Here is an 11,115-nt window from a genome sequence, read left to right on the forward strand (position 1 = left end):
GCGGCTGCATCGGTGCGCACGGGGCGCATGTTGCCATGCGCGCGATTGTGTTTGTTGCGCAAGGCACGGAAGAGATGGAATTTACCATCGCGTACGACGTGCTCGTACGCGGTGGGATCCAAGTACAGTCTGTGTACGTCCCTGCCGATGGCGCACCTGCGTCGCCGCCCGAGGGGTTCGTGCGCGCAGCGCGTGGCGTTGCCATCGTGCCCGATACGACGCTCGAGCAGTGCGCTGCGGCCAACCATGCGTACGATCTGCTCGTTGTGCCGGGCGGCGTGGGTGGAGCGGATATCATTTCGCACAATCCCATAGTGCTCAGCATGCTTCGTGACGCGTACGCGGCCGGAACGTGGATCGGGATGATTTGCGCAGGCTCGCTTGCTGCTTTGGAGGCGCAGATCGGTGAGCACGGCGGCATTACGTCGCACCCATCCGTCGCGGACAAGCTCGAGAAGGCGTACGAGTATAGAGAAGAGCCGGTCGTCGTGGCTAAGAACCTCGTCACCAGCCGTGGCCCGGGCACTTCGTTTGCGTTTGCCCTGACGCTGGTCGAGAAATTGGCCGGGCGCGAGGTGCGCGACCAAGTAGCGGCGCCCATGATGCTTATGGAGCGCTTGTAGACTGCACCACTAGCTGCGTAATACCAGGATACAATGGCGTTTTTTTTTTTTTTTTTTTTTTTTTTTTTTTTTTTTTATTTATTTACTTCTACAAGGAAATGCCTACCTTTCGCTCGCGTCACTCGCCCACGAAATGTCATCGTCGCCGACCACAAACGAGTCTTGCGAGTACGTGTCCAAGGACGCATCGCCAGGCTCCGACAAGGGCTGGAGCGCATCGCGGCGCTGCAAGAGCGCCTGCAGGCGATCGCGCTTGCGGAATGGTGCGGGCGCGTTTTGGGAAAGCAGCGACTGGAGATAAATGCTCTCCTGGTTGTACCCCGGCGCCTGTGTCGGCACAAAGTCGCCAATCATGGCACGATCTGCCTCGTCCTCCTCCCCATCCCCGTCATCGTCCTCATCCGACTCGCCGTGCACCTCAGAATCAGTGTCGCGCTCTGCTTCATGGCAGAATAAAAGTCGACTCGTGGGCGACGCGCCGATCCGCCGCTTTTTCTGGCGCGGCGGCGGCGACGGCGGCGGCGACGGCGTATCGGAGAGTGCGTCGGAGCGCAATAGAAGCGGATCGTCGGGGAGATGCGACGAAGGAGCGTCATCGCTTGTCGGTACGTGCAGCGATGGCGACGTCGCTCTTTCCCGCGCGCCGCACGGCGACACGGGCGACGGCGCTGGACGCTCGCAAGTGTCTGCTTCGCCAGCCAACGTTGCCACCAAAGGATGCGGCGCGTATCGCGCAAAGCACGGTGACGCATGCACACGACGCGTGCCCAATGCACGGCCGCGCTGCGACTCGCCATGCGACGACGGCCAAGAGTAAGGCGTGTTCGAAGAGCTGCGGACACGAATGCCGCTCGCAATTTCGTCGTCTTCCGAGTCGTCGCTCAAGTTTGTGCGCACGCTGCTGGAGCTGTGTGCAGTGTGCGGCGCTTCGCCTTCGCGGTGTGCGTCGCGACGCACAGCGCCAGCGCTACAGAACGCGAGCAGCGCACCGTCCGGCGGCGCCGCCCCGCGTTTCTTGCGCACCTTTTTAGGCTCGCTGCGCCGCGCAGTGCGCTTCAATGCGGATAGATCAAACGCTGGCTGGTCGACCTCGCACATGACAGGCTCTGGCTTGCAATGTGCAGGCAAGAGGCGGTCCACGTCCGTGTACAGCTCGACTGTCGTCGCGGAGCGCACGAGTTTCTGCACGTTCTTGTACGAATCCTTCGAGTGCTGCCAGTTGTGTTCTTCGCGCCCCTCGGTCATAAGCACGACAATTTGACCATCACGCATACGTCCAGTGCGGCCTACGCGCTGGAGCGTGCGCACAGAATCGCGCACGGCCTCGTAGCAAGCAATCAAGTCCACTTCCCCTATATCCAAGCCCTCTTCGCCGATCGACGTCGCGACGAGAACCTGAAACGTTCCCGCTTGGAAATCACGAATGACTTGCTCCTGCACTTTTTGCGTAAAGCCGCGATTCCCTTTTGCATCGGTGGACTGCCCTATGAAGGGCGTTGCGCGCAGCCCAGCTTCTTGGAGGAGCGCGACAATCTCTGTGACGACTTGGCGGTAGGAACAGAATACCATGGCGCGTGTGTCGCCCTTGTGCTTGGCAAAGTGGCCGAGCAGGACGCGGCGGAGCTCGTGCATCTTGGGATGCGTCGCGAGCGAAGCGTCCTGCTCGACGTGCTCCATCTTTTCCAGCAAGTCGCAATACTGTGGATTGCTCGTGCTAAATAGCTTGTCTTTTTGCGAGACTTTCTTGCTGGACTTGGCCGGCGCTGCAATCGCCTGCACGCGCTCGCAAAACACACGCACGCTCTGCTCGGTGAGGTACTGCAGCGCGAGGGCCATGCTCGCCAAGTTCGTCACGCTGCCGCGTAGATACGGCTGCGACACAAGGATGCGGCGGCCGTGTGGATCGGCAGCAGCAGCGCGCACCGCAAATGGGCGAAGCGTTGCAGGATCGGCGGTGCGCAGCATGCCGACCTTGGCGAGTGGCTCGTAAAAGACTTGCATCATGTTCACCCACGCGCGGCGCAGTTCTTCGAGCGCGGCGCCCAGCGGGACACGGATTAAGTGCTCGTGTTTATGGTGCACATACTGCTGGATATCGAGCGCTTCCTCGGTGCGGATCTCGATGCGGTTGATGTGCAGATTGTTGACCACGTCCTGGACTTGCTCCGCACGGCTTCCAGGGGTCGCGGTCAGTGCAAGGACGCGGAAGTGGGGATTATAGTACATAAGATGCCGGATCACTTTGCAGTACGCATAGTTTCCAGTAGCGCGATGCGCCTCGTCGACCACGACACAGACAACGTCGCGTGGATTGCATGTCGTCGAGAGCAAATCGTTTTCAAACGTTTGGGGTGTCATGTAGAAAATGCGCTTGGTCTGCCATTCGTCGTCGCGCAGCGCTCGGCGAGTACTGCCGGTGAGTTCAATCGCGGTATCCCAAGGGAGGCCGCAGATAGTATGGCATGCTTGCTGCTGCTGCGTGACGAGGGGGCGAGTGGGCGCAACAAAGATGATCTTGCCTTGGGGGTACCACCGAAACATGTTGAGGATCACGACGGCGGCAATAAATGTCTTGCCGAGGCCTGTCGGGAGAGCGACAAGCACGTTGTTGAAGAGCGCTTTGCGGACAATGTTCAGCTGGTACGCTCGTAGCGGCTTGTTTACAGGGTATATCCATGTCTGTGCCGCGTCGTCGTCGACAGCAAGCGTCATGTGCACGGGTGGACGCGGCACGGGTGTTTTTGGGTTGTGGGGGCCGTACACGAGGTCGTCGGCTGCTTCCTCCTCGGTGCGTTTGATGACCCTGTTCCCTTGCTCAAATACGGTGTGGTCCCATGTTTTGACTCGCGCGCCGTCTATGAAAGAGGATGGCGTCGCTGCCATGGATACATGGCCTTGCGAGGAGTGTACTTCGGTACTGCGCGTCGGCGTCGGCGTCGGCGTGGCGACAAATGCCTGGCCAAACAGCCCCTGCTGCACGAGCGCATTTCCCGGCGCTTGCGACGCGTCGCGCGCCGAAAGAGGCACCTGCGATTTTAGCGGCGCCGGCTTTGGGCGCGGCAAGTTGGCGGTATTGCCAAACGGGCGCCGCGGCAAATTCGGCGCTGCGTGCTCGTACGTTTGGAAAAGCGCCTCCATCGCTGGATCCAACGTGTCGCTCCCGCTATCTACTTGGGACGCAGTGGGCTTGTCCGCCCATTGCAATTCAAGTACATCGATATGTTCAAGGATGCCGCGGTCAAACTCGTCGTCAAACTCGTCTGCCACATCCATGCTGCATGGTGTTGCCCAAGCAACACGCGTCGCGTTTCGGCCGAACTACGGATGGTACAACAGCAGCAAATTCGCCTGGAACTGGTGCAGGATGTGTTTGAGATCGCCGCGGCGGAGGCGCTCGCGCGATATAATCTCGTCGAGCGTGTGCTTTCCGTTGAGATAGGGAAGTAGTCTGTGATTAGTGGTGCAGCACGTACCGTAGGAACCAGCGCGTATACCATGCGTGTTTCCCGGCCAGCATCGCCGAGATCCATTCATTCTCCGTGCGATTCGCACGCACGGGTTCGCGAATCAATGCAGGCGGCGGCGCGCGGGTCTTGAGCTCGTCCATGCGAGCTTCAATTTCATCGGCCTCGAGCTCGTCAACCAAATCGTGCGGCGTCGAGGTGCGGCTTTTCGAGAGGTGCGACGAAGGCTGCAACGGCGAAGGGCCTTGGGAATGGTCCGGCGGCCATTCGTCCCCACTCGAGTCGCTGCTTTCTACTCTGTGTGGATGTGCGTGTCCACATTGAGGCAGGGCCGGGCGCTCGGGGAACTTGGTCGTCCGCTGGCTGCGCAACACGTCCAAAAGCATTTCGTCTGCTTCGGAGCCGGACTCGAGGCCAGTATCGCGCTGTTTGCCGTGCAGCTCGCGTTTCGCGCTGCGGAGGGACGCGGCACGTTTCCTGTCCTGCGCGGTGACAATCAGGCGCAAGTAGGTATGCAGCTGGACTACAACATTGTGCCGCAGCAGCCAAAGGAGGGTATCAAAGCACAGCGAATGATTGATCCGCGGCGCAAAATGTGCCACAAACGGTCTCGGCGCACCGCCCAAGTCGCTGAGAAACTGCGGCAAGGAGCGCATCATGGGAAATGCAGCGCTCCACAAGGCTTTGAGACTTACGATACTGGAGTAAGTAACACGTACGACGCACCGATCCATGTCCAAAGTCGGGTCGACGGTATAGGTGCTTTGGATTCGCGGCACATCGACGACCTGGGCCTTTGAATAATAAATGAAATGGCGAACCATGGGGTACACCTCCTTGTACAGGTCGAGGTGCAGCGACTCGGACGCCTGCAGAAACGTTTTGCTCCCGCGCAATGTCGGCCTGAAACACTCGATGAGTGGCTGGACAAACGTAAGAATGGTGTCGAGCTCGTCGCCCAAAGAATTGCCTTCGGGAAACAAGAGCGTTTTCCACGGCTCCAGAAAAGGGCCCGTGGTGCGTGTCCAGTCCTGGAGTCTCTGCTCCATCGTAAGGCCCGAAGTGCGCAGACCGTCGCGCGGCTCGGGACCATCGCCACGCTGGACGACCATATCGTGGAGGTCAATTGCACGCAAGAGTTCGATTGCTTTGCTCGCTCGCTCTGGCTGCAAGAGAAGCAAAGGCAGCTGCAAGTGCACATCCACGCCGTTTACCTGCACAAGTGCATTGCGATTACGGACTAGGCAGCGCTGCACCTCGCGGATCGTGCGCGCCAAGGAAGACGCGAGCAGTGCTTCTTGCAAAAAGTCGCGGACCCAGAGCCCGTTTTGCATGCACTTGTCACGCAAAGCAAGGAGCATCGAGTTCTGCTCGCTCACATAGCCAGCACTGGATTCTTGTGCAAAGAGCACCGCGGTAAGCTTGAATAAAAGGGTATAGTACAGCTGCATCCACGTCGTGTGGTCCATGCCAGGCAGGGCCGCAAGCGAATCGGGGCGGTCAAAGACCATGACGAGATTGAACATGGTCATGCTATTCCGCACGCCGGTATCTTTTGTCTTGCTATCATGGCCCAGCAGCACAGGCGCGCCGAGGAAAACCATATCGTCCACGATCAACTCGAATTTATGATGGCATTGCTCCGGTTTCGGGCTCAGCATCGCGGCAAGCACCGCATAGTCGAAGCCGAGGTACGTAGTGTATGATTTTATCCGTGCAAGCTCCTCCGGCTGTACTGCATGAATGCTGCTTTGCAAGCGTGGGCGCCTTGAGCACGACGCACTTCGGTTTCGCGAGCTGTGCTCGCTCGATAGCATCCGGCTCCGCTCGCACGAGGTGTCGCGCCAGCTTCGCTCGTCGCCTGCATTCCCAATCACCACAGCATCGTTTTCAAAACTCGCATCGGAGTAGGTTGTGCTCGAGTCGCTGTCGTAACTGTCAGTGTCGCTCGCATCGGCCAAGTAGTCGCCAGCGTCCTCAGGCTCGGGCGTCTCGTCGGCCTCCGTGTCGGCATAGTACCGGACATGGGAGTACCGTTTCACCATGCTGGGCTTGCGCGGCCATTGAAATATGACGTACGAGCCGCGCGACGAGCTCGTCACGAGAAGCATCGCCAGCAGCGGCGACGACATGTTGGCGCCGAGAGAAAAGTGGAGGTATTCCGCGCAGACGGTCAGGCACAAGCGCGATTGTCCGCTGCGAGGGTACATGCATCTATTTCGTAGTTGCAGCGGTATCTACTGCCAATACGCCGGCTGTATTGGTACCGAGCGCACCTTCCAGAATCGCACGCTCCGAAGCGAAAAAGTGAATAACACTCGACGATCCCGCAAACGTGAAATCTACAGTTAGCCACCGTATTACATACCACGCTCCGTGCCGGTACGATTGCATGCGATCATGGTCACCTTGTGGCCTTCGTGCCCTGGCTTCGCCATGCCCGGCACCCATAGCGGCATAGCGCGTGTCACCCAGTAATTAATGGTAGGGATACTCGGTGCACTACCGTCGCTCTCGCCGTATGCTCCGAGCTCCTCTTCCGGGAGGAGCCAGTTCATGCACACAACCATAAAGTCCACGCGGTTCTTGTCGCAGAAATGCGCCAGCTCGTAGCGCTCAAAGTCCGAGTCCAAGAGGTACGCTGTGGTTAGTCGCCGCGCCCACGTACGGTTCAAGTCCATGCAAACAGCTACCGAGACGCGTCCGATACCCTGCAAATCGATGTAGCCAAATCCTGCGCTTTCGTCCGCCCACGTAGCGTCGGGCTCGTACAAAAAGTGTTTGCGGAAGACGTGCACGAGTTTTCCGTCGCGCCCGACGAGCATCGCGGCATTAAACGCCTTCTGTCGAACCTGCGGAAGATGCGGTGAGCCTTTGAGCTCGTCCGTCAGGTGGCGCGCATCTGTCAGGTGTGGCGAATGCTGCGCGGCGAGCGCCTCTGCCGACGCACGCTCCGGGAAGCCCGCAACGACGTAGCATTGCAGCCTTGTCGCGAGATCGCGAGCAAGGTTAAACGTCGCGCCGTCCTCAGCGTACGGATTCTCCAGGAACGGCTCGATGGCGTCGAGCGAATCGTGGACGTACCCGGTGAGCGCCATTTCCGGCAGGACAAGCATATCGACTGACCCCGGCTTTACACTGACATCAGCTAGTTAGGCACCTACGTTTCCACAAGCGACATGATATGCGCTGCATTCTGCTGCACCTTGCCCTGCTCCGGCGTACACTGGACACACACGACGCGCATAATCGTAAGAGGGCAGCAGCGACGCACGGTGTGCGTGTGCAACACACCTCCACTTGCGATCGCCGCGTGGCACCTCCACCTTGTGCTCGTCTCTCTCCTTTGCCATGGTGACGCAGGCGGAGCTAGAAGCAGCGATTTATACAAAACTGGACGATGTAAGCGTGCTATTTGTGTCGGACGTGTCTGGTGGATGCGGCCAGGCGTACGATATAGTTTTGGTTTCCGACCAGTTTGAGGGCATGCCGACCCTGCGGCGCCATCGGTTGGTGAACGACCGCCTGAAGGAAGAGATTGCTGCGATGCACGCATTTTCCCAAAAGACGTATACAAACAAGCAGTTTGAGGGGCTTAAGGCAAATTATGCCAACCAGACCCCTTCTGCGCCGCGTGCAGCCGCGCCGACAGCGGAGCTCGCTGCCTTTATTCCCGAGCTTTGGCTCACGCCCGACCCGTCGCATGCACAAACGGTGCCCAGCACGCAGATGTCGATAGACGACGCGCGTACATCGATCGAAGGAAGTGCAGGGATCTCACGCCTGCACTACAAACGAATCACCAGCGTCGAATTTTGGCTTGGGCTGCGCAAGAGCCTAGAGGAGCAGTTCCTCAACGCCGATACGATGGACCTTGACTCGCCCGGTGCTGCCTCGCCGCACGCGCGGTGCCGCACGGTGGGCGAGGCAGAAGTGGAGCGCCTCTTTGAGGACTTTTTCCTGAGCCAGAAACACAACCTTAGCGCCAACGACGTCGCGCGGATCCGCGATGCGACAGGGATGCTGGGTATGGCAGGTGCATAGTATATAAGGCGTACGCTGCAGCATAGTCGAAGCACCTTGGCTATTGGATATCATAGACGCCGGTCTATAGCGTTGCCATCGGCTGGTATACGGCAGGCCCCTCCATGTCCTGATCGCCGTCCGCGCGCGCCTCGCGAATCCAAGCGCGTTCCGCGGCGAACCATTGCACGACGGCCAATTTCTTTTCTTCCAGCATCGACCGGTACAGTGTGCGCCGATTTTCCGACGCGACAAACGGCAGCTTTGCAAACCGCGCCGCACGCCGCGACTCTACCTCGCGCGTGCGCGCAGCTTTGCGCGTAGTGCGCAGCTTTGCAGCGGCGCTCAACTTGCCGGACGCTGTGCTGACACCCGAGCCGTCGATCCAGCGCACGAAATCCTCCAAGTCGGGGTCGGCATCGAGGCGCGGCCGGAGGCATGCGAGGCACCCCAGCGCCTCGACAAATGCGTCAAACTCGCCCGGCGGGCACGGCACGGGCGTGCTCATCACACGGAACGGCATCCGCGAGCTGCACCGTTGCAAGAGAGCAGTGCGCTGCGCGTTGCACAGCGGGCATACATTCCGCGCATGCTTAGGCGCGAAACGGAAGCGGAAAAGGCCGTCGAGGGCTGCGAGCCACAGCTGCACGCCGTGCGGAATGACCAAAGTGTGCCGCGCCCGCGTCAAGGCCACGTACATGTGATTCAGCTCGTCCTGCGCGAGAAACGTGGCCACTTGCGGCTGCAGCGTCGGCGCACACGCCTCCCACACGGGGGAAAAATCGTTGGCAACGACGACCGTATCCCACTCGAGTCCCTTTGCCTGGTGCACGGTGGTCATCACCACATCTGCCGCGTCTTCCGACGCACTAAAGCACTGTTCTAACTGGCGCACACGTCCGAGAAAGTCGGGCGATGCGAGCTGCGGCGCGAGGGAGACGACAAGCGAGAGCTTGCTATCGCCGCCGCCATCGTCTGCCTCGACGTGCTCGACGAGCTCTTTCCACGCAAAAAATTCGCGCAGCGGCGAGGAGCGCGGGAGCGGACCGAGGCCGTGGTAGAGTGTGTGTGCGTCGCGGAATAAAGTAAGCAAAGCCGCGTCCTGCATTCTCTGGCTCGTTTTCATGTACAGCGTGGGCGGGCGTGGCTGTGTGGCGCAGTGCAGTGCGTCCTGCGCGAGCAGTGCATTGGTGCGGTATATGCGCGTATGCCGCACCAGGCCAACGTCCGGCACACACTTGCGCTTCTTGCGCGGCGGCACTTGGGCATGGACGCGCGGCGCGCCGTTCCACGCGCGCAAGACAGCGTCTGTGCCCGTCCCGGAGAGGTGCGGCCGCGTCCACTCGCCCGTGTGCCAGGGCGGGGGCGCCTTGAGCCCCAGAATGCTCGACGCAACCTGCGCGACCTGCGGCCCGAAGCGGAAGCTCTTGGTGAGCGCAAACTGCATGCTCGGCGGGTAGCGTTTGGCGTGGAATGCGGCGGCGCTGCCTCCCCGAAACCCATAGATCTTCTGGTGGACATCGCCGACGACAATGATGCCGCAGTGTCCGCGCGCGCGCAGCAAAATGGCACTTTGGCACGCGGACAGATCCTGCGCCTCGTCGAGCAGCAGCACATGGTACTCTTGAAACGCGGTCATCGCTGCGCCGCGCAGGTGCAGAAGCTTGACGTATGCATCGTGTGGGCACGGCACGGCACGCCCGTCTGCAGTGCGTCCCGCACAAATGGCGTTCCACAGCTCTTTAACGCTCTCTGCAACCGCGCTCGGGCGCAAATCCGTGGTGCGCGTCATGTGCTTTGGGACGTGCACGTCGGCGCGGATCGCCGCGTCGGTCGACTGCATGTACTTGTCGAGGGTGCGCAGGACGTACATGGCAACAGACGTCGGCGCGAGTTTTTCGTTGCGCTGCGCGCCATCCTTGGTGCTTTTGCCGTCGGGGAGTGCGTTGCGCAAGAGGCGCACGACGTCGCGGGGGCGCAGCGCGCCAAGGACCTGGCCCTCTGGCAGCGTGACGTGGCGGAGCGCGACTGCGTGCATCGTCCGGCAGTCTACATTGGGCGGAAACTGCGCGCGTGCGGAGCGTGCGGTGGCGGCGTTGAATGTAATGTACAGGAACCGCTGCATGGGCCGCTCGCGCGCGTACGCGAGCAACGAACGTGTTTTTCCCGTCTGTGGTAAGCTTCGCGCATGCGTACCCCTGCAAATGCCTGCACACACACCAAATCGGTTTTCTGCACAGAATAATCCACAAAGCGCTGCTGTTCCGCGGTGAGCTGTGCCGGGCGCGCTTCCATCGGCGGCGGCGCGAAAAAAGCGGCAAGGGCGTGGGCGCAGTCGGCGTCGAGGACGTGCAGCATCTGGTGATACTGCCTGCTCGGTCCTCCCCTGGAGTCGCTTGCGCGCGTGATGCGCACGACGGCGAGAAATACACGTGCAAGACTGAGCAGCTCGACGGCGTCGGCGCAGTCCAGCAGGCGGAATGCGTCGTGCGCCGCGACGCGCCCGAGGATCCACGGCACAAGAAACTCTTGCGCTGCGCTCGCGTCGGGCATTCCAGGCGCAAGCACCGCGGCGCTAATGAGTTCGTGTGTCTGCGTTGGCGCGTGTGCGACGCCGAGCGCGAGGAGCGACGCTTGGTACGCTTCTACAAACGCCTGCTCCTCGCGCTCAGCTACGTCCTCGTGCATGATGGCGCGTGCATACGCAGCCTCTGCAGCGTAGAGCCTCGCACACCGCTTTCTCCACGGCGCGAAATGCTGTGCATTGACAAAGGGGCGGAGCCGCGGGTCTGCACAGAGGAGGCGCAGCATATCCGACGACGATAGGTATGTGAGGGTGCGGAACACGGTGCGCCGCGGCATGCATTCCAGTAGTGTGCGCCGCTATTGTCAGCACCATGCATACATACCTGGCGCTTTTGCGGTGCGCACGCCGCGCTGCGGCGTGGCCCCGTCGCGCTCATCCGCGCCTCGCGCCACGCCCGCGCGGCGCGGCGCCAGGAGCA

At 60.7% G+C, this 11,115-nt stretch overlaps 6 protein-coding genes across 6 annotated transcripts; 2 read left to right on the forward strand and 4 right to left on the reverse strand.

The window, feature by feature from the left end:
* Nucleotides 1–35: 35 nt before the first annotated feature.
* Nucleotides 36–623, forward strand: MVES1_003592 (protein deglycase; the record flags this gene model as incomplete). The annotated part of the gene is made up of 1 exon (XM_056208406.1): nt 36–623. One exon carries the CDS (start codon nt 36–38, stop codon nt 621–623), a length of 588 nt encoding a protein of 195 aa, XP_056064381.1.
* Nucleotides 624–725: 102 nt separating this feature from the next.
* On the reverse strand, nt 726–3,896 carry MPH1 (DNA helicase; the record flags this gene model as incomplete). The annotated part of the gene is made up of 1 exon (XM_056208407.1): nt 726–3,896. The coding sequence occupies one exon, from the start codon at nt 3,894–3,896 to the stop codon at nt 726–728; it is 3,171 nt and encodes a 1,056-aa protein (XP_056064382.1).
* A 181-nt stretch (nt 3,897–4,077) lies between these two features.
* Nucleotides 4,078–6,219, reverse strand: npr3 (Nitrogen permease regulator 3; the record flags this gene model as incomplete). Its single annotated transcript, XM_056208408.1, has 1 exon — nt 4,078–6,219. The coding sequence occupies one exon, from the start codon at nt 6,217–6,219 to the stop codon at nt 4,078–4,080; it is 2,142 nt and encodes a 713-aa protein (XP_056064383.1).
* Nucleotides 6,220–6,447: 228 nt separating this feature from the next.
* Nucleotides 6,448–7,334, reverse strand: MVES1_003595 (uncharacterized protein; the record flags this gene model as incomplete). The annotated part of the gene is made up of 2 exons (XM_056208409.1): nt 6,448–7,225; nt 7,252–7,334. 2 exons carry the CDS (start codon nt 7,332–7,334, stop codon nt 6,448–6,450), a joined length of 861 nt encoding a protein of 286 aa, XP_056064384.1.
* Nucleotides 7,335–7,438: 104 nt separating this feature from the next.
* Nucleotides 7,439–8,131, forward strand: MVES1_003596 (uncharacterized protein; the record flags this gene model as incomplete). The annotated part of the gene is made up of 1 exon (XM_056208410.1): nt 7,439–8,131. The coding sequence occupies one exon, from the start codon at nt 7,439–7,441 to the stop codon at nt 8,129–8,131; it is 693 nt and encodes a 230-aa protein (XP_056064385.1).
* A 64-nt stretch (nt 8,132–8,195) lies between these two features.
* On the reverse strand, nt 8,196–10,972 carry MVES1_003597 (DNA helicase; the record flags this gene model as incomplete). Its single annotated transcript, XM_056208411.1, has 2 exons — nt 8,196–10,280; nt 10,307–10,972. The coding sequence occupies 2 exons, from the start codon at nt 10,970–10,972 to the stop codon at nt 8,196–8,198; spliced, it is 2,751 nt and encodes a 916-aa protein (XP_056064386.1).
* Between the last annotated feature and the right edge of the window lie 143 nt (nt 10,973–11,115).

Source organism: Malassezia vespertilionis, chromosome 8 (genome assembly GCF_029542925.1).
Source record: "Malassezia vespertilionis chromosome 8, complete sequence".
NCBI classification, from domain to species: Eukaryota; Fungi; Basidiomycota; class Malasseziomycetes; order Malasseziales; family Malasseziaceae; genus Malassezia; species Malassezia vespertilionis.